The sequence below is a fragment of the Chiloscyllium plagiosum genome, unplaced genomic scaffold (assembly GCF_037043375.1).
Source record: "Chiloscyllium plagiosum isolate Xiang-an unplaced genomic scaffold, Cpla_swu_hap1 HiC_scaffold_9, whole genome shotgun sequence".
NCBI lineage: Eukaryota > Metazoa > Chordata > Chondrichthyes > Orectolobiformes > Hemiscylliidae > Chiloscyllium > Chiloscyllium plagiosum.
Genome location: NW_028270147.1, coordinates 58604634 through 58629841, shown reverse-complemented (window position 1 = coordinate 58629841; position 25208 = coordinate 58604634). Strand labels below are relative to the sequence as shown.

At 40.7% G+C, this 25208-nt stretch overlaps 1 protein-coding gene across 13 annotated transcripts in view; it reads left to right on the top strand.

Moving 5' to 3' along the window:
* lrrc7 (leucine rich repeat containing 7) overlaps positions 1–25208 on the top strand; it is a 688069-nt gene that overhangs the window by 475674 nt on the left and 187187 nt on the right. For all 13 annotated transcript variants that reach the window (XM_087990651.1, XM_087990652.1, XM_087990653.1 and 10 more), the window contains one exon: positions 19360–19434. In XM_087990651.1, coding sequence (XP_087846777.1) covers positions 19360–19434 — 75 coding nt within the window. The remainder of the gene's footprint in view (positions 1–19359; positions 19435–25208) is intronic.

Sequence of the window (25208 nt, the reverse complement as noted above, 5' to 3'; positions counted from 1 at the left end):
CTATTGAGTACCTGTACCATTTCTTTGTTCCCCATGACTGCTTCTTCAGCCTTATTTTCCAGTGGTCTAATGTGCACTCTTTTTTCTCTCTCTTGCCTTTTATATGTCAAAAAAAAAAACTCCTGCAATCTTCTTTTGTATTAAAAGTTCACATTCCCTCATATTTCATCTTCTGGCCCCCTTTTTTGCTTTTACAGTTGTCCTCTGCAGGTTTTTAAAGGCTTCCCAATCCTCCGACTTTCCACTAATCTTAACCACATTTTATGCTTTATCATTTGCTTTTATGCTGGCCCTGATGTCCCTTGTCAGCTTTAGCTGTCTCATCCTCCCCTTAGTGTATTTTTTCTTCCTTAAGATGAATTTCTGCTGAGTCTCCCGAATTACCCCCAGAAACTCCTGCCATTGCTGCTCTGCCATCTTCTCTGCGAAGGTTCCCTTTTCTAATTAACTCTGGCCAGCTCCTCCCGCATGTTTTTGTTGTTTCCTTTTACTCAATTGTAATTCCATTAATCTGATTCCAGTTTCTCCCTCTCAAACTGCAGAATGAATTCTATCATATTATGCTCACTGCCCCCTGGGAGTTCCTTCACTTTAAGATGCCTAATCCAGTCTGCCTCATTACAAATCTTCAAATTACAAGCTGTTCCAATCAACCATCTAGTAGACACTCCATGAATTCCTTTTATTGAAATCTGCTACCAACCTGATTTTCCCTGTCCACCTGCATATTGAAGTCCCTCATGATTATTGCAATCATGTTTTTCTTGCATGCCTTTTCTGTCTCTGGATTTATTTTTTGTGCCTCATCTAGACTACAGCCAGGAGGCCTGTACATAACTCCAATTTTAAACTTTGGTGATGAGGGCATCTATGTCTGTGGGTAATTCAGCAGTGTGCAGCTGACTGAATTGCTATCAATGTCCACAAGTGACCTCTGAAATAATCCACCTGAGAGGAAATTTAGTCACAATGACTTTTACTGTACTGGCTTTGGCAAGATGGTGGTATAGTAGTAATGTCACTGCCCCAGTGATATAGAGGTCAAGGCTATTGTTCTCAAGACATAGATTCAAGTCTCACCATAATAGCAAGTGAATCTTGATTTCGGCTAACAAGGCTGGATTATAAAGCTTGTATTTTTGATGGTGATCATGAAACTGTTATTGTTGGAAAAGCCCGCTTGGTTCACTAATGTCCTTCTGATGTCACGAATGTTCACTAACTTACTCCCTTTAGGTAAGGAAATCTGCCATCTCTTCAGGTGATTCCAAATCCACAGCAATGTGGCTGACTCTAAACTCCTACTGAGATGGCTGAGATAATCAATCAGATCAAAGGTAATCAGGGTTTAACATTTCGAGTCCAGTGACCCTGCTTCAGAACTGCCCACTGGACTCAAAATGTTAACTCTACTTTCTCTCCACAGATGTTTCCAGACCTGTTGAGTTTCTCCAGAAAATTCTGATTTTGTTTGTTTCAGATCTCTAGCATCTATGGTTCTTTGTTTTATCAAAGATAATTGTTATAGGCAACACTTTAACCTACCAGCACTACGTTTAGGTTGTGGCTATGAGTGGAATGAGTTGTGACTTTCCCAATGACATGGCATAGATATCTGTGACACATTGCAAGAAGAGTCTCGCTCCAATTCTGCACTGGTTTTCCATCGTGACCTTGATAGCTTTGACAGTTCCAGTAGACCCTGTACTCCTGGTAGTACATCCTGCCCTTGTGCTTCCCTCGACTGTCTACTATAGCCTTTTGATAACTTCTTTGTTGAACATGCCGCTGCTGCACAGAGTTGATAACCACTGTGTAAGAGAGAGCAGGACTCTTTTCCAGATGCATCCCTCCCTTTCATCTGGCATTATACAAGCAAACTATTTCAATGACCCAGTACCAAATCACTTCAAAGGTAAGTAATGACCTCACCCTTGCCTTTTTCCCTCTCGAAGGAAAATGAGCATGAGTCCTTTCAAAATAGGAATAGGCCATTTGTGCTAGAGTCTGTTCCACCATTCAACAAATTATAGCTGATCTGATGATGGCTTTAAATCCTTTTTCTTGACTGCTGTCCATAACACTCCATTCCTTTATAGATCAAAAATTCTGTCAAAAACAATCTTGAATATGTTCAATAACCAATCTTAATTACTTTCTCAGATAACTCCAAATGTTAATGACCTTGTGAGAACAGAAATTCATGTTCAACTTTGTCTTAAAAAGAGACACTTTATTTTGAAACTATTTCCCCTGGTTCTATGTTCCCCCATGAGGGGAATTGTTGGGCTGAATCTTACTATCTTTTGGCAAAATGCCATTTTCAGTGACTTTCATGGATGATCTCTGTTTGCAGGGCTGAGCAAGTTCTCTCATGCAGTTGTCTGAGATTTGTCACATTAACTAACTACCACAACCCTGTTATACCCCTCTTGTCCAGTGTGTCCCTGAATCTCCCATTCAACATATAGCAGCATCTTAGTGCTGACGTAATGTTTAAAATGGCATTGTGTACCTGGTCAAGCTCTGGCAGTCCAGAGATGCCCTGTACGGTTGCAAACATTCACCCCAGGCAAGACAGAGAGGGAGAATTTGGCACCCTACATTGTCAATAGGCACTTGGAGGTCCTGATGGACAAGATGGGACGGAGGAGGGCTGTCCATTTCCCAGAACACAGCCAGGGAGGGTGCACCCTCAGACTCTACCAACCTGGTCAGAGATTCCATCTGGGCCAGTGCAGTCTCCACAGTGCAGAAGACTGCCCAGCAATGCAAGCAGAAAGTGTATGAACATCTCCACTCCACCATTTCTCTCTGCTATCTCACACACACTCTATCTCTGCTACTGCACACACCTCCCACCATGGCTCATGCTCTGCCACTGTCACTACTGCATGCAACATCTTCTCTTACTCGCTCTTAACCATACAGTTCCCCACATCCCCTAATTGGCTTCTGTGCTGCCTACTCACTTTACTTGAGACACTTCACCACCCTTCCTAAACTGTAACAGCACGAACAACTATGCTACCCATGTTAATCTCACTCAATCTCTCCCACTCTCACTCTAGAAGTAAATTGCCTTTAACAGGGCCAGAACAGGTGGCAGAGTGCCAGATATTGATTTCCTTTCTACTGTAAGGAGAGGATCTTGGCCCTGGGCTGGCGAAGAAGGTGAACACTCCTGTGAGGGTGCAGAAATTTCCAAGTAAAAAGCATCACCAGCTTGGAGATAACATTAGCTAGAATAAAGCCAATAGCAGCTGTTGGTGAGCACTGCACTGGTTGAGGAAGAAATGCCCAGGTTGGGGACACTGGGAGCACTGCCAGACATCAGGCACCTGTTCAGGCCCAGGCGTGAGAGGACCCCACAGTGTTGGTAATTAGGGACTTCATGCAAAAACACAAGCTGGCACATGAGCAGCCCACATGTTTGTTAGGGTACTGGGCAATATGGCAAAATGGCTACAGGATTTCAGTAAAATGGATGGGACCCTGCTGCCTCAGGTATGCAAGCATCTGGTTTCCTCCACATGCGGGTTGGTTGCTGCCGTGGTACTCTGGTTCCATCATTCTGAGTACACTAAATATATGCTCCATTGTTCCACCTACTGGTGCTCAGCCACAAGCACAAGGTGAAAACGGGTCAAGGGACCCTGAGCTTACTCAAGATACATCTTCACAAGGAGACAGGGCATTGCAAGAACCTAGGTGGAGGAGGAACCACATTCAGACCTCCCAGCAGTCTCCTTTTTGGAAAACTCTAGAGATGGTGGACCCTTGACTGCCACCATGCCTGCCATCCTCAGCCTGTGGGAGGTCAACTGCAAAGGGTGCACTTGTCTTTGGACTAGACTCGCTCAGCATGTCTGGGAGCTGTTGATAAAAATACCCCTCCTGACTCTTGGCATGTCCCCTGGCAAGAACCCAACAGCCCCCTCCCCACCCCGCCAACGAGGCAAAATGCATGGTGACCTGACTTCTGACACGAGCAAAAAAGCAGTCCATCTGTCTGTCACCACCCAACTGGTGACTAGTCTATGAGTGCCAGGTTCATTAGTGAGCTTATCAATACCTATCAGCAGCATATAGGGGAGATGCAGCCTGTGATTGCAGAAGTAGCCCCATGCCAAATCTTTCAGGTCCGCTGTTGAGGAGCAACGTTTTACTGGCAGCCCTCAATATGCATGCATGTGCGCGCACAAGCTCACCTTTCTGTTCAATTGCTGCCTGAGAATTTTATATTGTAAAGAATCATCCCCCATCCTTCTGAACTACAGTGAGTTACTCCAACCTGTTCCACCTTTCCTCTTAAAACAACCCCTGCATCCTGGAATCAAGGTAATTAATCTCTTAAATTATCACCAATGCTATATATTCTTCCTCTCCTAGATGGAGACCAAAACAGTACAAAAATCACAGGTGTGCTCTCAGCAAGTCCCTGTACCACTCTAGCAAGCCATTGTTATTTTTACACTCTACACGCATTTGCAATAATAGTTTCATTTCTTTTGCCATTGAATTGCTTACTGTACCACATGCTAATATTTTGTGATACGTACATGAGGATACCCAGACTCTTCTGTACTGCAGGCATTTCTTTGAAGACCCTTGGATGTAGGTAATTGGGTCTAAGGGACTTGCCTGCCTTGAGTACCATTAGTTTTCCTCCAACTTTTAGTGATTGTTTAAGGTTCCTCCCTCTTTTTTTGTCCCTAGATCACCTATTATGAGGTGTTTTTTCTGTCTTTTACAAGGAAGACTGTTGTGAGGAAATTCAGCATTAAGATTTATTCAAGCAGATGCTAGGTACGAGTTCCTCCTGGTTATTTTGAAGTATTGCAGAAAAAATGCAAGTCTACAAGAGGTTTTTTGTAATTCTTGACTTTCTAAGTTTTCTACAAGGTTTCTTTACAGACATTAATCATTTCAATGAGTCAGACAATACATGCCCAACAGATCAACCCTGTTTCTCAATGTTAGACCTTACATCTGCTGGTTATTCAGCTGCCCTCTCCTTTATTACCACCTCTGTGCAGCAGTTCACACAGCTAGTGGAGGCAATTACTGGAATATCTGCTAAGCATTCCCTTTCCTGGAACCAATTTTGTTCAAATATTCCATCATGCCTAGAATATATCATAGGGGAAGTGATGGCCTAGTGGTATTATCACTGCACTGTTAATGCAGGGACTCAGGTTTGAATCTGCCATGACAAATGGTGAAGTTTGAATTCAGTAAAAATCTGGAATTAAGATGACCATGAATCCATTGTTGATTGTCAAAGAAACCTATTTTGTTCACTAATGTCTTTTAGGGAAGGAAACTGCCGTTCTTACCTGGTCTAGCAAACATGTGACTCCAGACCCACAGCAATATGGTTGACTCCTAATTGCCCTCTGAGCAATTAGAAATGGGCAATAAATGCCTAGCCAGTGACACCCACATCGTGTGAATGAATAAAAAAGGAAGGAACTCTCATAACTATAGTGTCTTCCCTAAGCTTGTTAATGAATTTAATAAATTAACTTTATTGAGATCAAACCTCTCTTTGTGCAACTTCAAGGCAGATTCCAAATACTTCAACAGCTTTCATGTTTCCTTGTTTTCCATTAGGCGCGGTGGCTCAGTGGTTAACACTGCTGCCTCACAGCACCAGGGACCCGGGTTCAATTCCCGCCTCGGGCAAATGTGGAGTTTGCACATTCTCCCCGTGTCTGCTTGGGTTTCCTCCCACATTCCAAGGATGTGCAGATTAGGTGAATTGGCCACGCTAAATTGCCTGTCGTGTTAGGTGCACTAGTCAGGGGTGAATGTAGGGGAATGGGTCTAGATGGGTTGCTCTTCAGAGGGTCGGTTTGGACTTGTTGGGCTGAAGGGCCTGTTTCCACACTGTAGGTAATCTAATCTAATTAATAATCACATCATATTATCCACCAAGTAATCAATACTCACTTTAGTTAATCTCCTTATATATACTGTAAGAATTCTTACTGTCTGTATCTATGTAGCTTGCTAGTTAACTCATATTTTAATTTCTTCCTTTTTGTTATGTTTTAGTCATGATTTGTTTTCCCAATCTTCAGGTTTACTATGAATATTCACAGCAAATTTATTTTTTAATTTGATATCATCCTTGCACCCTTATTGAGAATAAATGATGCATCTTTCTCATAGAGCCTTTCTTTGTCAATGGAATATATCTTTAAGAGTTGCAAAATATCTACTTAAATGTGTGCTATTGGTACTCCATTATTTTACTTTATAGCATATCTTTCCAGTCTTCTGGAGCCAATTATATTTTCCTACTTTTATAATTGTGTTTGTTTATTTTTAACTGTCAGTTTTGCAGCACCTCAGAAGGCAGAGGAATTCATAAAATAAAATAGATGGCCTGCCTTGATTCCTGAAGAAGGGCTTATGCCTGAAAAGTCGATTCTCCTGTTCCCTGGATGCTGCCTGACCTGCTGCGCTGTTCCAGCAACACATTTTCAGCTATCATCATCTCATCCACTACAGCCTCTATTCCATATTACAGATGATCAGGCAGTCTGCCCAGCCTTGGGCCTATTGAACCCTTACATGTCCAAGCAGTGGGCAATTAAGAGCCTCATTCCAGCTTTGCCATATGTGTGGCAGGACAAGTTGGGGGCAGTTCAGCAGATTTTAGCACACAGACTGCTTTTGGGCAGGAAGAAAGAACCTTAGTTGGGGTTCTCCCTGGGCCAATCACAGTCAAACACTCTTGGCTCTTGTTTTATACCTTGTCCTACACTGTAGCCACTCTTAGGGAATTTGTAAACTAATTCCACCAGTGACTTCTTTCTCCTATTATTTCATATATTTGTCCAAACATATTCTATATCTTAACTTTCCAAGATTTACCATTTTACTGATTTCATCAATAATTAAACTACCTCCTCTTCCTTTTTTTGTTTCTGAAATATAAAATATCCTTGAATATTCAGTTTCCAACTGTGGTCAACTTGCAACCATCATCTTTGTAGCTACCACATCATGTTCATTTATTTCAAATTCTGCCACAGATACATTGTCCTTGTCACAAACACTGCATGAATTCAGATAAAGAGCCTTTAATTTTGTCTTTTAACATCTTTCCCTACATTGACCTTATCTTCTATTGCAGATTTAAGTTTATGTGCTCTGGCCGTCCTGTCACACCCTGATTATCTTTGTACAAATCACTTCTTTTCGTGATTGCCTTACAGGGGGAGATGGGGACACGATGGTAATGTCACTGGAATACTATTCTCGACCCTCAGGCTAATGTTTTGGGGAAGTTGGTGGTTTATTTATTTATTCATTTGTGGGATGTGGGCATCACTAGCTGGCTAGCATTTATTACCAATCCCTAGTTGTCCTTGGGAAGGTAGTGGTGAGTTGCCTTCCTGAACCACTGCCGTCTAACTGCCAAATGCCATTAGGGAGGGAATTCCAGGATTTTGATCCAGAGACAGTGAAGGAATGGCAATATATTTCCAAGTCAGGATGGTGAGTAGATCAGAGGGGAACACGTAGGTGGTGATGTTCCCATCTATCTGCTACCCTTGTCCTTCTAGATGGAAGTGGTCATGGGTTTAGAAAGTGCTATCTGAGGATTTTTTTAATCGTTTCAGCAGTGCATTTTGTGGATAATATTCACTGCTGTGACTGAGTGTCAGTGGCAGAAAGTGGATGCTTGCATGTGTAGTGCCAGTCAAGCGGACTGCTTTGTCCTGGATAGTGTCAAGCTTCTTGAGTGTTGTTGGGGCTGCACTCATCCAGTCAAGTGACTTGTGCCTTGCAGATAGCTGACAGGCTTTGGTGAGCCTGCTCTTGTAGTTGCTGTATTTATCAGGTGAGTCCAGTTGAGTTTCTGGTCAATGATAAATCCCAGGATGTTGATAGTGGGGGATTCAGTGATGGTAACACCATTGACTGACTGTCAAGGGGCAGTGGTTAGATTGTCTTTTATTGGTAATGGTCATACCTTGGCATTTGTGTGGCACAAATGTTACTTGCCACTTGTCATTGGCATTTAGATTCAATTAATCAAATCCGGAATTGAAAGTTGGTCTCAGCAATGATGACCATGCAATGATAATTGATTGTCATTAAACGCATCTAGCTTACTAATGTCCTTTTGGAATGGAAATTAGCCATCCTAACCTGGTCTGGCCTACATGTGACTCCAGATCTACAGTCGTGTGATAGATTGTTTAGCTTTCTGGGCTACTCAGAAGTTCTCAGTTACGAGAGCAATTGGGCAAGAAATGTATGCCTTTCCAGAGACATCCATATCCAATGACAGAAATATAAAAGAAGCTACTTCCCATTAACTTTCTAATTCTTTGTTGGCTTGAGCTGAGCTGCCACAACTTCTCACAGTTTGCAGTGAACTCTTTCAGGCAATTGCAAGTTTGCAACTCAACTTCACCCTGCTGGTATGACAATATTTATGTTCATGCCTTCCCTCACTGGGAATATTTGATGAGGACTTCCAAATGTTTGGCTGCCTGTCACAAATTTATGTTAGTTCTGAAGCCAGGCCTTTTGTTCAGATCCTACTGAATTCAGTAAACTTTATCGTAGTTATGGATGTCTTCCAAGGCCTGCACCCTTACCTGTTTTGCAAAAAAATGGCAGAAGGTCCATCCACTGTGCTCACTGGTCATTTGTTTTCTCCATCCCACTTCCATTTTCTCCTGACTCTGCAGAGGAATTAGTTCCCAGGCTACTGTCACCCAAATCTCTTGAAAATCTCTGCTTAACAGGATTCTGAGACAGCTATATCCTATACACATTTGAACTGAAGACATATCTCTGAATTTATGCTACACTTTAGCAGCAATGGTGCAGAATTATTTGCTGCAATCTGACTTCAGAGCAAAAACTCCCACTACCTGACATCAAAATAGTCGGGAACTCTGGCGTAGGTGTTTTCCTTCAGTCTAGAGTAAACACAAGTATATGTCTCTTCACTGATTTTATCTCTAAATCAATATTATTAGATGTGCCAAGCAAGTAAATTAATACTAAAAATATACAGGCCCTAGACTTGAGCCCAACGAGACATTTATTTAGGTATCCAAGATCCAAAGGTTGGCGCATCCGTTAAGTTCCTGCATATTATTCTGTACAGTCTGAGAATGAAAGGTTCTTACGATGCTAAAACAGTATGGACTCACAAATATGTGAAATCCTGTTTTTGAAAAAAATCCTCAGATGATTCATATTGTCTTAAGGATGCCTTCCCACACTAGCAAATACTATTTCAGGAAATCTTCCATTTCAGGAATATTTCTTCACAATGTAGCTGTTGAAAGGACTTCTGTTGGCCATTAGGTTCCATTTGTGATTAGATGTGTGAAGCTGATTAATTCTTTGAAGTATTCTTGATTGGTTTCCAACATGGGGATTTGTGAGAGGAAGTGGTAGAGGCTGGTACAATTACAACATTTAAAAGGCATCTGGATGAGTATATGAATAGGAAGGGATATGGGCCAAGTGGTAGCAAGTGGGACTAGATCAGGTTTTGATATCTGGTCGGCATGGACGAGTTGGACTAAAGGGTCTGTTTCCGTGCTGTACATCTCTATGACTTTATGGAGGTTTTTTGGAGTTGGGGCAAGCTGAATTCACCAGGTACCTTCTTTGTTTCCATATTGAGTTTCCTCGATGTCTAGCATGTTTAGCAAGTTTAATAAGAGAAAAGGCTGAATATTAGTGACAAAATTGAGACCATCAACAATATGTTTAACAAGAAATAATTGCCCTTAATTGGCAACTTGCTGCTGTCCAATGAAAAATTCACCATGCCACTTGTGATAGGCATAAAAGATGGCACAAGATGTTTCCAATGTCAAGATCAGCCTCCGTGGACTTCTTGTCCAACTCTGACAGAAATCTCATCACAGCCCACATTGCTAAGTCCCCTATAAGATTCCATCCAATATCTCCAGATAAGTTTTGAGATTTGCCCTTGTTTCAAAACTGATTATGAAACATGAAATTCAGCACAACATTGAACTAGTCACACTTCTTGAATGAAGTGCAGTATTTCTAACTTTGCGAGTTACATCTTTAGCTAGAGTTCCATGTGGCATGAACTAAAGGCCCATAAATCAGACCGCCCCATTCTTTTGCTGTAAAATAATAAACAAAGGAAAGGAAGAGCTCAAGCCATACAACATTTACTTGCATTATCTTTGGAGTAGCGACAGAATTTGTTCACAGTCTGAGACAGAAACCACACTGTTTTGGCAATATTGTGCATAATGTGGGCAAGGCAACACTTTTAGGTTGGATTTTTAGGCAGGAATTATTTTTCATGATTGTACATCTCATTTTCACTTGACTGAAATTTCAGTCAGAGTAATGGAGTCTTTTCCTCTATCTGTTCCTTCACCAGTAAACGAGATAAGAGGTTTAAAGTGTCAGAATTCCCAATGTTTCTGCTTTTGTCAGGTTTGAGGTAACTTTTATGTGCATAAGTGAGGCATAGAGTCTTGTTTTGATCACATTCTTTCTATGAAAGCAATTGATTTAAATATGAATACCTATCTTTTGCCTATGACTTAACATTTCCTCTAATTTCATAAATTATTTTAATGTTAGACTAGCTGTTGAGCTGAATTTGAAACTGATGAAGTTGCATCACTTACTCATCATTAAAATGGTTAAATTCTCATCAAAAGTAAAGGAAATCATAGTGCATCGACATAGTAGGTTAATCCATGGGGATTCCCACTTGCAGCCTGAGCAAGGGGAGTAGAACCAAAGATAATGTAGTAAAATGAAACAGTATGCAAGGAGCATGAGACCAATCTCCTATGAATTGTATTACATCCTATGTCCTACAGGTCCAATGAGGGATTTAGTGCCTATGATTTCAGCAAAGCATCCTTAGGTCAAGTATGTCAGTCTGACCAAATGCCTGAATAGCTGTACCAGTGACTCTCAAAGTTTGTACAGCTCCTGTCTTTTATGGCATTGTATCCTGATGATACTAGAGAATACAAATGCAGTTTTAACCAGACTGCAGCACAGGTTTATGTAACAAAAGGCATCAATATCATCTTCAAGAGCAAAAAATGAGAGAAAAATTCTTCAGGTCAGAGGAAAAAGAAAGTTAACATTGTTGGGCCATTCTTCAGAATAGAAAGATATTACAGGTTAGAAAAATGTAAACGGGAGAAGAGGAAGGGAAGGGAGGAATGGAGAGGAGAACAAAGGATACAACGATAAAATACATTAGACAAAATTAACAGAATAATTTGAATAGTGCTGCCTTTCCTCTAGACACTTTGCAGACCCTGATCTTAATATTGAGTGAAATAACTTGAAATGTTAACTATAGTTTCCATTTTCTTTCTATCAGTGATGGTAGTGACCATGGCCCAGATGTTTCCAATAGAATGATAGTTGCTGCAGCAATGTAGGCAGAGGTTCCATGTCAGCACCAAGCAGTTTTCCTAATGTAGCTAACTTTGTAAGAATTGACCAAGAAGCTGAAACATCCGATGGGCAATTACATGACATCTGGAGCTCTCTGAAAATGCCCAATACTCTGTGTTAGAATCAGAGACTTAAGATGATTTAGAATTATTTTCCTTAATAGTTAGCTAGGAGAAGATAGTGGAATCAAAACCTGCTCCACCTCTTGGCGAACTATAAAGCTCAATACCCCAAACCCACAACTGATCCTATTGTCTACACTCTCCAAACCCTCTTGGGCATCAATCCTCCCTCCTGGACCTGTCCGTTTCATTGACCTTAGCCCTGACTATTCCCTAACCCCTTAAGGATGAGCAAAACCTATCCACAGAAAAAGCACAAACCCCTGACGAAACTTCCAATTCCCTGTGGATCCCAAGACGTTACACCCACTGCCGAGACCTGAAACCCCAACCTGTCAGCCCTTGGACACGCATCAGCTCTGACACCTGACTTTCTCTCTATAACAATTCCTACCTCACTGACCCTACCTGACCCAATCACCACCCCTTGACATGAGTTGCCCTCACAGCCCTAATAGCCGCTGATCACTCTACTGACTCCCCATCCTCTCTAAACCCTCACTTGCCTACTTGCACCTTACTCCCACACCAACACAACACCTGTACCCACTACCCACTTGGCACCCTACCTCCTCACCTACCTGACATCTTGCTACCCACATGCCACCTTACTCCCTTTCTCACTTACCTTGACTCAGTAGCAGTCAAAGTGTTTAGGGACCTTTAAACCATAAAAAATGTTGAAAAGCTATGTGTCTGTGTGTGTTTTCAGTACCAATCCACTCTGCTGCTGGCCACTTGGATTTCTGGACTCATTTGCACTACTTTGGTTGGGAAGCCTCCTGGCTCAGAGGTTCACCTGAGAAATAGGAAGCATAGATAGGTAGGCAATGACTAGGTTGATCTGGATCAAAAACAGGGATTCCAACCAGGGTGGGAAGATCAGACCTAAATACACATTGTCTTTTCCAGGTTGGGAAAATAGAAATTGGGAGGTACTTTAGAAGGAAGACTACTCAATCTCTATTCGAGCTGCACTCTTGGTGTCAAAATATATTTCTCGGGCAACTGGGTCTTTCTCCATGTCACCTGTTTTGTATGCATCTCATTCTGCTAACTGTCCCATTGTAAGAACTTTGTATCATGCATAAGTCTTTTTAAAATTTCTTCACATACATTTTATTTCCTGTAAATATTTTTAGCTATTTAACTAGCTAGTGTTCTAGCTTAAACAATTTCAGTTTCCATTTATATATGTACGCTGTTCCTAGACTCCAATATCCGAGTATTTACCTCTTTTTATTTCAGGTTTCAGTATCTGCAGGAACTGCTTTTGTACTAACTTTTTAGCACATTGTTCACCTTTTAGAGTCAGTGGCATTCCCTTTAGCCTGTTTTGGGCACCACTATTAAGTGGACCAAGGCTGCTGCAAAAGCAGAAGTTCATGAAGAATGACTTATTCTATTATGTCTAAGACTCGAAGCCAAGACAATTCAAGCAACTCCTCCCTTACTGGCATGTTATGATGACACCATGTAACACCTACATAATGCATTGCAGGAATTTCAGTAGTTCTTCCTCCTCTTTTACCTGTACCACTGAGAAAGACAAGTTCTCCAAACAGCGGCATGGTTGGGGGTGTGGTAATGACTCACATTGCTGGCATTATGTTGCAGCCGATGCATCAAAGTGAAATTGTCTCAGATATATATCAACGCAAGATACATGGGAAGAGGACAACTTGCAAGTGGTCCTCTAAACAACTCACCATCATGACTTGGCAATATTTTGCTATTCCTTCAGCGTCGTTGGATCAGAACGTTAAAAGTCCATCCCTTGCAGCATTTTCTGTCTACCTAAAGTACATGGACAGCAGCTGTTCAAGAAGACAACTCACCACCAGAAATGCAAATTGAGTGCAGCATAACACTCCCTGAATTCAGGAGTGGACAGTGTTCATATAAACTTAATAAGCTTCAAGGGAAACTTAAAATTAGGATATATATGAAAGAGAGTGGTGAGCCTGTGGAATTCTCTGCCACAGAATGTCTTTGAAGCCAAAACACTGAATTTTCACAAAAGGCGTTAGACAGAACTCTTAGGACTAAAGGGATCACAGAGTATGGGGAGAAAGTGGTAACATGGGACTGAGTTGGATGATCAACCATGATCATAGTGAATGGCAGAGCAGGCTCAAGGGCACACTGGCCTACTCCTGCTCCTATTTTCAATTATTCTATGTTTCTAATAGAGTCCTGAATAATGCAATAAAGATGAAGTTAGCAACTAGATTAAGGATTGTAGATTAAGGCAGTACAATGCAATGAAATGTGATCAATACAATTAATTGTTAATTAATGGATTTCTGGCCATGGTTGCTAAATCATCTTAACTGAGAAGACAGTGGATGAACCCAGTTTTCCCTATCTCTGTTTGACCCTGAAGGTGTTGATGATGCACATACTTGAGGCACCTAAGTCTATCCGGTGAAAGTACACCAATAATAGAGTTAGGAAGAGAGCTCCAAAACTTTGACTCACTGATGATGAAGGAGTTACAATATATTCCTAAACTGGGATTGTTGTGAAATGGAGGTGAACTTGCATGGAGTGGTGTTTCAATGTGCCTGCTCACCTTGTTCTTGTAGGTAGTAGAAATTGTGGATTTGAAAGATACTATTGAAGAAGCCTTAAATAAAAACAAATTGCCAGAGAAGCTCAGCAGGTCTGGAAGCATCTGTGGAGAGAAAGCATACTTATCGTTTTATGTCCAGAGACCCTTCTTCAGAAACAGCAATTGCTGGGTTTTTTTCAGCTTTCCAGTTTATTCAGTTCTTTGTTTTATTGAAGAAGCCTTATAGTAATGAAAATTGCATTTTCAGAATGCCTGCATTTTCTTTGACAGCAAGTCCCTATATCCAGATTGAAGCTATTTTGACTTCCAAAAGATGAAGTTAAAGTTGTTTTTGTCAATGTTATCATTAAACTTATGAGCTGTTCTTATGTCATTCATATTGCTATGAAACTATGAGTAACCTAAAGAAGCAGCAGACAACTAATTGGAATTAAATAAAACAAAGAACTGTGGATACTGGAGATCTAAAACAAAAGCAGAAATTGCTGGTGAAAATCAGCAGATCTGGCAGCATCTTAGAGGAGAAAGGAGTTAAGAACAAAAGGGTAACTAGGGAGAGAATAGGACCCCTCAAAGATCAGCAAGGCGGCCTTTGTGTGGAGCCACAGAAAATGGGGGAGATACTAATTGAATATTTTGCATCAGTATTTACTGTGGAAAAGGATATGGAAGATATAGACTGTAGGGAAATAGATGGTGACATCTTGCAAAATGTCCAGATTACAGAGGAGGAAGTGCTGGATGTCTTGAAACGGGTAAAGGTGGATAGATCCCCAGGACCTAATCAGGTGTACCCGAGAACTCTGTGGAAAGCTAGAGAAGTGATTGCTGGGCCTCTTGCTGAGGTATTTGTATCATTGATAGTCACAGGTGAGGTGCTGGAAGACTGGAGGTTGGCAAACATGGTGCCACTATTTAAGAAGAGCGGTAAAGACGAATCAGGGAACTATAGACTGGTGAGCCTGACCTCAGTGGTGGACAAGTTGTTGGAGGGAATCCTGAGGGACAGGATGTACATGTATTTGGAAAGGCAAGGACTGATTAGGGATAGTCAACATGGCTTTGTGCGTGGGAAATCATGTCTCACAAACTTGATTGAGTTTTTTGAAGAAGTAACAAAAAGGCTTGATGAGGGCAGAGCAGTAGATGTGATCTATATGGACTTCAGTAAGGCGTTCGACAAGGTTCCCCATGGGAGACTGATTAGCAAGGTTAGATCTCATGGAATACAGGGGAAACTAGCCATTTGGATACAGAACTGGCTCAAAGGTAGAAGACAGAGGGTGATGGTGGAGGGTTGTTTTTCAGACTGGAGGCCTGTGACCAGTGGAGTGCCACGAGGATCGGTGCTGGGTCCTCTACTTTTTGTCATTTACATAAATGATTTGGATGCGAACATAAGAGGTACAGTTAGTAAGTTTGCAGATGACACCAAAATTGGAGGTGTAGTGGACAGCGAAGATGGTTACCTCAGATTACAACAGGATCTGGACCAGATGGGCCAATGGGCTGAGAAGTGGCAAATGGAGTTTAATTTAGATAAATGCGAAGTGCTGCATTTTGGGAAAGCAAATCTTAGCAGAACTTATGCACTTAATGGTAAGGTCCTAGGGAGTGTTGCTGAACAAAGAGACCTTGGAATGCAAGTTCATAGCTCCTTGAAAGTGGAGGCGCACGTAGATAGGATAGTGAAGAAGGCGTTTGGTATGCTTTCCTTTATTGGTCAGAGTATTGAGTACAGGAATTGGGAGGTCATGTTGCGGCTGTACAGGACATTGGTTAGGCCACTGTTGGAATATTGCGTGCAATTCTGGTCTCCTTCCTATCGGAAAGATGTTGCCAAACTTGAAAGGGTTGAGAAAAGATCTACAAGGATGTTGCCAGGATTGGAGGATTTGAGCTATAGGCAGAGGCTGAACAGGCTGGGGATGTTTTCCCTGGAGCGTCAGAGGCTGAGGGGTGACCTTATAGAGGTTTACAAAATTATGAGGGGCATGGATAGGATAAATAAACAAAGTCTTTTCCCTGGAGTGGGGGAGTCCAGAACTAGAGGTCATAGGTTTAGGGTGAGAGGAGAAAGATGTAAAAGAGACCTAAGAGGCAACGTTTTCACGCAGAGGGTGGTACGTGTATGGAATGAGCTGCCAGAGGGTGTGGTGGAGGCTGGTACAATTGCAACATTTAAGAGGCATTTGGATAGGTAAATGAATAAGAAAGGTTTGGAGGGATATGGGCCGGGTGCTGGCAGGTGTGACTAGATTGGGTTGGGGTATTTGATCGGCATGGACGGGTTGGACCGAAGGGTCTGTTTCCATGCTGTACATCTTTATGACTCTATGACTCTATAACATTTAATCAAAACTGAATGGAGATTGGAATTTGACTTATAGCTGGTTAGGGACTGGTTAGGGATAGTCAACATGGCTTTGTGCGTGGGAAATCATGTCTCACAAACTTGATTGAGTTTTCTGAAGAAGTAACAAAGAGGATTGATGAGGGCAGAGCGGTGGACATGATCTATATGAACTTCAGTAAGGCGTTCGACAAGTTCCACATGAGAGACTGGTTAGCAAAGTTAGGTCTCATGGAATACAGGGAGAACCAGCCATTTAGATTAGATTAGATTAGATTATTTACAGTGTGGAAACAGGCCCTTTGGCCCAACAAGTCGACACTGCCCCGCCGAAGCGCAACCCACCCATGCCCCTACGTTTACCCCTTACCTAACACTACGGGCAATTTAGCATGGCCAATTCACCTGACCTGCACATCTTTGGACTGTGGGAGGAAACCGGAGCACCCGGAGGAAACCCATGCAGACACGGGGAGAATGTGCAAACTCCACACAGTCAGTCGCCTGAGGCGGGAATTGAACCCGGGTCTCTGGCGCTGCGAGGCAGCAGTGCTAACCACTGTGCCACCATGCCGCCCACAAGAAGAACTGGCTCAAAGGTAGAAGACAGAGGGTGGTAATGGAGGGTTGTATTTCAGACTGGAGGCCTGTGACCAGTGGAGTGCCACAATGATCGATGCTGAGTCCACTACTTTTCATCATTTATATAAATGATTTGGATGTGAGCATAAGAGGTACGGTTAGTAAGTTTGCAGATGACACCAAAATTAGAGGTATAGTGGACAGCGAAGAAGGTTACCTCAGATTACAACGGGTTCTTGATCAGATGGGCCAATAGGCTGAGAAGTGGCACATGGAGTTTAATTTAGATAAATGCGAGGTGCTGCATTTTGGGAAAGCAAATCTTAGTAAAACTTACTCACTTAATGGTAAGGTCCTAGGGAATGTTGCTGAACAAAGAGACTTTGGAGTGCAGGTTCATAGCACCTTGAAAATAGAGTTGCAGGTAGATAGGATAGTCAAGAAGGCGTTTGGTGTGCTTTCCTTTGTTGGTCAGTGTATTGAATACACAAGTTGGGAGGTCATGTTGCAGCTGTACACCACATTAGTTGGGCCACTGTTGGAATATTGCGTGCAGTTCTGGTCTCCTTCCTATCGGAAAGATGTTGTGAAACTTGAAAGGGTTGAGAAAAGATTTACAAGGATGTTGCCAGGGTTGGAGGATTTGAGCTATAGGGACAGGTTGAATAGACTGGGGCTGTTTTCCCTGGAGCATCGGAGGCTGAGGGGTGACCATATAGAGGTTTGTAAAATCATGAGGGACATGGATAGGATAAATAGACAAAATCTCTTCCCTGGTGTGGGGGAATCCAGAGCTAGATGGCATAGGTTTAGGATGAGAGGGGAAAGTTGTAAAAAAGACCTAAGGGGCAACTTTTTCATGTGTATGGAATGAGCTGCCAGACGCTGGTACAATTGCAACATTTAAAAGAAATCTGGATTAGTAAATGAATAGAAGGGTTTGGAGTGATATGAGCCGGGTGCTGGCAGGTGGGACTAGATTGGGTTGAGATATCTGGTCAGCATGGACGGGTTGGACTGAAGGTTCTGTTTCCATGCTGTACATCTCTATGACTCTATGATCCTATGGTGTTTTGCTGCATCTCAGAACAGAAAGTAAAGGCAGTTTCATTATAACCGCTTGAGGAAGAAGAAATAAACCTTTCCCAGAAAAGAATATTTTTCGTTAGTAGAAAATGGGACAAGGGGAAGAAGCAAATTTCTTAGTGGAAAGAGCAATTTTATACAAGTAAACTGGATTGATTTATAAGATTTACTTGGGATTGCTGATGATAATTATATGCAGAAAATTCAGATGGAATCTAATGGTTGATCAAGGCCCAATGAAGATTTGACCTGGCATGGAAAACTGAGAGGAAATTTTGGTCTGCTTGATTGTTTGATGCCATTTGTATGCCAGTATTGTTTGTTGTATTGAATAAAACAAAATATATTTACCCATTTGATGACTTGTGATCCAGAGACTGAAACATTTAGACCATTGTTCCATTGAATTTAAATTCTTTTAACTCTTCCAAATAATGTTTTAGTTACAAAAGCGAAATACTGCTGGAAATCTGAAATGAAAACAAAATGCTGGAGAAACTCAACAGCTCTAGCAGCATCTATGGAGAGAGAAACAGTTAGTGTTTCAAGACTGATCTGACATTTCAGAATGGGCTCATCAGTTTTTTCTTCAGTTCTGAAAAAGAGTCATGTTGGACTCCCACCTTACCTCTGTTTCTCTCTCTGCATGAATATTTGAATAATGCTAATCTTATTTTGATCATTACAGAAAAAGTTTTATAATTAAAATGTTGTCTATTAATTTTTTTCCATTGAGATATTTGAGGATTCTTTATTCTAAAACAAAAATTAGCAATTGAATGGCTTACTCCTGCTCCGAATTTCTATGTTTTAAAAAACATCATCAAAAAGTGATGGCTTAAGGAAATCTGTGCAGAGAGGAAGTGCTAAGTAGAGATGTGAACAACTGAAATTTGAGAGGGTTGGAACAGTATAGCCGAATGTGCAATCACAAAACATTTGAACATTTAAATGTATATTCATTTCGATGACAGAGGGTGCACACAGAAAATTATCATTAATTTAATTGTCCATTATTTGGAGGCATATTTGCAGGGCAAGGAGCATCCCAATTAACTTGGAGATGAAATGATTTATATTAGGTTGTAATAAGGTCTGTGTGGCAACCAGCTGTATTAATTCCATCAAATGTTGATTTCAGTACAAATGGACTAATGGCTTTACACAGTTATTTGTTTCTTTAGCCTGAAGTCCTGGAACAATTGCAGAGCCTGAAAGAGCTGTGGATGGATAATAACTCAATACAGACATTGCCTGGGGTAAGAATCTACACAATATCAGAACTCTATCATCTTCTTTTCTTGACAATTAGTTTATAAAAATTTAGTTAATTTTGGGGGAAGGACATGGGGAGTAGGAAAGCAAAGGAAAGGGGGAAATGTTTGGGGCATATTGAATTGGGAATGTGAGAGCATGTTTGCAATAAAGGAGGGGGAGCATAGGAAGAAGGGATGGGATGGAAGGGGATGATATGAGAAAAATGAATGGATGGATATGGCATCTGAAAAATGACATGGGGAGGATGAAATGGCATGAGATGGGGATTTTAAGAAGTACTGTTGCAATAAATATACTAATTTCACTACAAGTATTTTGTTGATGTTTGCTAATACTTTAATACTTTGATGACTATATAATGCATTGTATTACCATACCCACAAGGCTGCCAACAGTCTTACCTGAAGCTCACTCTCAATGAATGTAGGAAGCAAATTCCCAAGTGCTGGATTTTCCAGTTGGAGGTGGTTTTGGGAGCTTGGATTTTTTTTCCAGGTCACAGACACACCCTTGTATAGATGCATTAAATGAAGGATCTCAATGACCCCAGAGGCAATTCAGCCACATAATTGATGGCTGCTGAGGGTGAATGGAGGTAGAATATCAGGAAAATCCTGTAACTGCTCTTCATGCATGTAGTTGAACAAGGGAGAGCAGGATTATCTTAAACAAAGGGAGAGCTGGCACCTCAGCTAAGGTAGACAACAAATGGTTACTAAAATGTTGGCATTGCTCTTTAGGTTTGTGTCAAAACTTTCACTTCATTATATCAAATATCTGACCACTCCTGTCTCTAAATGAGTATTCTGACATGGTGTCATTTTCCTGACTTTTCCCTGTACCCTTTAACATTGTTTCTATTCAAATAGTCATCTAAATAATCATCTACCCTGATTCAAAGTTATACACTTTGGTAGCAAAAACATGCCTCTCCATGTTCTTCCACCAAGATGTATTTTCCATGTCATCTGCTGTTTATCTGCCCATTTCACCAATTGCTCTATGTCCTTTTGGAGTTCTCCTCATTGTTTACAATGTTTCCAAGTTTTGTATATTCCACAAACTTTTAAATTGTCCCCTGCACATCAACATCTGGATCATTATTATATGTCAGGATAAATTAGGGTTCTCATATCAAGCCTTGGGGAACTCTGGTACAAATCATTCTCTAGCCTGAAAAATATCCATTGATCATTAATCTCTGTTTCCTATTATTCAGACAGTTTTTTTATCCACATTCCTAATGTGCCTTTTATTCTGCGAACTGTAATTTTTCTTATAAATTTGTTATGTGACACCATATCAAATGCCTTTTCAAAGTCCACATACACCATATCAATGGTATTACCTTCATCAATGCTTTCTGTTACCTCTTCAAAAACTCTTAATTATTCAAACACAATTCCCCCTTTTGAAATCCATGCTGATTATGCCTCATCAACCCACCTTTCTCCATGTGACTGCTTATTCCATCCCAAATTATTATTTCTAGAAGTTGCCCCACCACTAAAATCAAACTTAGTGGTCTGTAACTACCAAGTTTATCCTTACAACCTACATTGAAACAGGGCCATAATATTTGCAATTGTCCAGTGCTCAGGCACCTCCCCTAAGTCTAGGGAAGATGAAAGACTATGGCTAGTGCCTTTGGCATTTCTACTGTCACTTCTGTCAATATCCTTGGATGCACCTCATCCAGTCTTGGAGTTTTGTCAACTTAAAGTACAAACAGTCTATCCAACACTTCTTCCTTGCTAATTGTAAAACTTTCAGTGACACAATTTCCTCTTCTGTCACTTCAGCCTGGGTAAAGTCAACTCTTTGGTACAGACAAGTGCAAAGCATTCATTGAATACCTCAGCCACATCCCATGCCTCCATGTGTAAATAACTTGAACAAATGTGTGATGCATTGATCGGCATAACAAGTTATTTAATCTCCTCTATGTCTGTCTAGGAGCACAATTGTCAAAACACTGCCATATTTCCCAAAGGGCTAGTATCATGCATAAAACAAATCAGTTGGAAAAACCTTGAAAATCACTTACATTTATATGGATATGAAAACAGCATGAAAATTCTGCAAAACACGCATTTGCTACATGTAAATTAGCTGCCATATTGCATATATTAAACCAATGACTGCACTCAAAGCACTTCACTGGCTGTAAAGTGCCAGTGAAGTGCTTTGAGACTTACAGCTGTCATGAAAGGCACAATATAATGTAAGTCTTTTTTTTCTTTTCAGTTAAGGTGCTGTCTGCAAAACCCACTGCACCTCACTTATTTCATATCACTGTATTCAAAATATCTCTCACACATTCCTGCAACCTTCTTGAACAAAATTTCTGACTGTTTTCACAATCCCTTCAACCGTCTGGATTTTCCACTGCAATGCCTGGCAATTCTGCCTGTTTCTTAAATAGTATTAAATAATCTCTTCTAAACAATTGAAAAGATGTATAATCTCTTTTATATATATTTTGAAAAAAGACATAAATCTATGTATCATAGTTGTCATGGTAAAAGTATTGGTCGGGAAAGAGCAATATCCTTTTCAGTATGACTAAGAATTATCAAACTAATGCTTGCAACAAAAAGGATAAAGGTTTCAGCAAAATGTTTTCATAGGAGACCATATCCCTTTAATATGTATTTACATTTTATTGTTAAAAGTAATAACTTAATCAAACCAAACACCAATATTTTCTATTAATCAATTCCCATTTTGAAGTTTATAGATTTGTATTCATTTATGTAGCAGTGAAAATGTTTTACATTTCACTCTGCCAGCTAATTATCCCAAAAGTCAAATACTTCATTTTAGCTTTTCTTCCTTCTCCCTTTCTCAAATTTGTGGAGCATATTTCTGCTCAAGTGCATAAGGATGCAAGTGTTGAAACAACTTGGAATATTCACAACAGATACTTGTCTGTGAATTTTCATTAAAATCATCTGGTAATTGCTTAAGTAAAGAATGATTAAATGTTTGGCCAAAATGAGACTGAGAAGTTCAGTGTTTTAGTACATTGTCACCTTGCATCTAGAATCTTGGACTCAAATCCAGTTTAATTTGCGAGGGTGACAATGTCTCCCTTTTCCTGTTTGTGGTAAGAGTCCCCCACAAAATGTGTTTGAAGTTCCAATTTCCATCTTATAGCATAAAACATTATTCAGTTTGCATCAAAATTAAATTGATAATCTCGCTGTGAGAAAGCACATGAATGACAGCTGTGCAACATGAAAATATTATATTGGTACAGCCAGAACTGCTTTTATCAAAAAATGCTTAAAACCAAAGAAGGTTCACTTTCCATACTGTCTTTCTATTGGTGTTCCAGGAATGTTTGATGATAGCACTTTATTGAAACTGACAAAGGTGATCCATCCAAAACAAATTGTGAGAAAGGTTGGAAACCTGAGTCAGCCATTAATTCTTAATACCGACTTAGCTGAGTACAAAATATAACCCAAAAGAATACATAGCTCATTCTTGAGACACGAAATTTTGATGTATTGAATAGATCAATGTATTGATATTTTTCCCTCCTCTTGGTCTAATATATCAACTCATATTGAATTTTGCATTAATACATTAAAGGGAAATCAGTGTATATTGCATTTGATGTTACCCTCAGCTACTTCCTTGACCTGCCTCTGGTCTAGCTGCTGTCTCTTGGACATTCCAGCAGGTCTTACACTGTCCCAAGCTGCTCTAGCAGCCTACATTGTATTCTAAAATCAGACCTATTTTGCCTGGTTAAAAAAAAAGCTGTACTTTTCAACTTGAGCTTACAACTAGGCTTAGTAAATAAAATTAAGGATTTGTTAACAAGTTATACAGACTAGAAAAAAAAACATATCTATGTATATAGCATCTTATATAGATCCACAAGTACATTATTGAATAAAATTTGATAATAAGCCGCATTAGGAGAAATGAGGGCAGATGGCCATTGGTCAGTGAAATAGGTGTTAAAGAGCATGTTAGAGGAAGAAGGAAAGAAAGAGGACCTGAGATATTTAATGAAGAAATATAGAAATTGGAGCCTTAATTGCTGTAAAGACATGATTGCTAATTATAGCATCATTAAAATCAGGGATGCTCAAGAGATCAGAATTGGAGAAATGTAGCAATTCCAGAGGATTGTAGTTCAGAAGATTAAATATCAAAGAGTCATGATGGGGAAGGTCAAGATCAGGGAGGGATTTGAAACATGGATAAGAACATCAAAGTTAAGACACATCCTATTAGACACCGATGTAGATCAATGAGCATTTGACTGATGGACAGGTGGCATTTGTGTAATGCAACACAGACAGCAAACCTTTGGAAGACTGAAGTTCAGACAAGTTAGGAAGTGGAAAGCCCATCTTGAAGTTAAAATAATCAAGTCCAGAAATAATAATGAGGATTTAGCAACAGATAACCTGAAACAAGTGTGGAGTCAGACAGTGTCATAGAGTCATAGAGATGTCAGCATGGAAACAGACCCTTCGGTCCAACCCGTCCATGCCGACCAGATATCCCAACCCAATCTAGTCCCACCTGCCAGCACCCGGCGCATATTCCTCCAAACCCTTCCTATTCATATACCCATCCAAATGCCTTTTAAATGTTGCAATTGTACTAGCCTCCACCACTTCCTCTGACAGCTCATTCCATACACGTACCACCCTCTGTGTGAAAAGGTTGTTCCTTAGGTCTCTTTTATATCTTTTCCCCCTCACCCTAAACCTACACCCTCTAGTTCTGGACTCTCCGACCCCAGGGAAAAGACGTTGTCTATTTATCTTATCGATGCCCCTCATAATTTTGTAAACCTCTATAAGGTTACCCCTCAGCCTCCGACGCTCCAGGGAAAACAGCCCCAGCCTGTTCAGCCTCTCCCCATAGCTCAAATCCTCCAACCCTGGCAACACCCTTGTAAATCTTTTGTGAACCCTTTCAAGTTCCACAACATCTTTCTGATAGGAAGGAGACCAGAATTGCACGCAATATTCCAACAGTGGCCTAACCAATGTCCTGTACAGCCGCAACTTGACTTTCCAACTCCTGCACTCAATACTCTGACCAATAAAAGAAAGCATACCAAATGCCCTCTTCACTATCCTATCTACCCGTTACTCCACTTTCAAAGAGCTATGAACTTGCACTTCAAGGTTCTTTGTTCAGCAACATTCTCTAGGACCTTGCCATTAAGTGTATAAGTCCTGCTAAGATTTGCTTTCTCAAAATGCAGCACCTCGCATTTATCTGAGTTAAACTCCATCTGCCACTTCTTGGCCCATTGGCCCATCTGATCCATTAAATACGACCTGTATTTTCAGATGTTGTCACCAAGGGACAACAGGTAGATGAGTAATAGGAGAGAGGGGGAATCATGGATAGATCCTTAAGATGGAGCCAGACAGGGGATACCAGAGGCACCAATGTAGGAGTGTGAAGAGAGGCCATTAGAAGTCATTCTCTGGCTAAATTAAAGCACACATGATGTGGGTAGTGTACTGACTTGGATAAAGAACTGATTTGCAGATAGGAAACAAAAAATAGGAATAAATAGGTCTTTTCCCAAGTGGAAGGCAATGAATCATGGAGGAATACATGGAATAGATCCCAGCTATTCACATTATATATTACTGATTTAGGTGAGAGAACTAAATGTAATATTTCCAAGTTTTCAGAAAACACAACGCTGAATGGGAGGGAAGCTGTGAGGTGCTTCAGTATGATTTGGACAAGTTAAGTGAGTAGA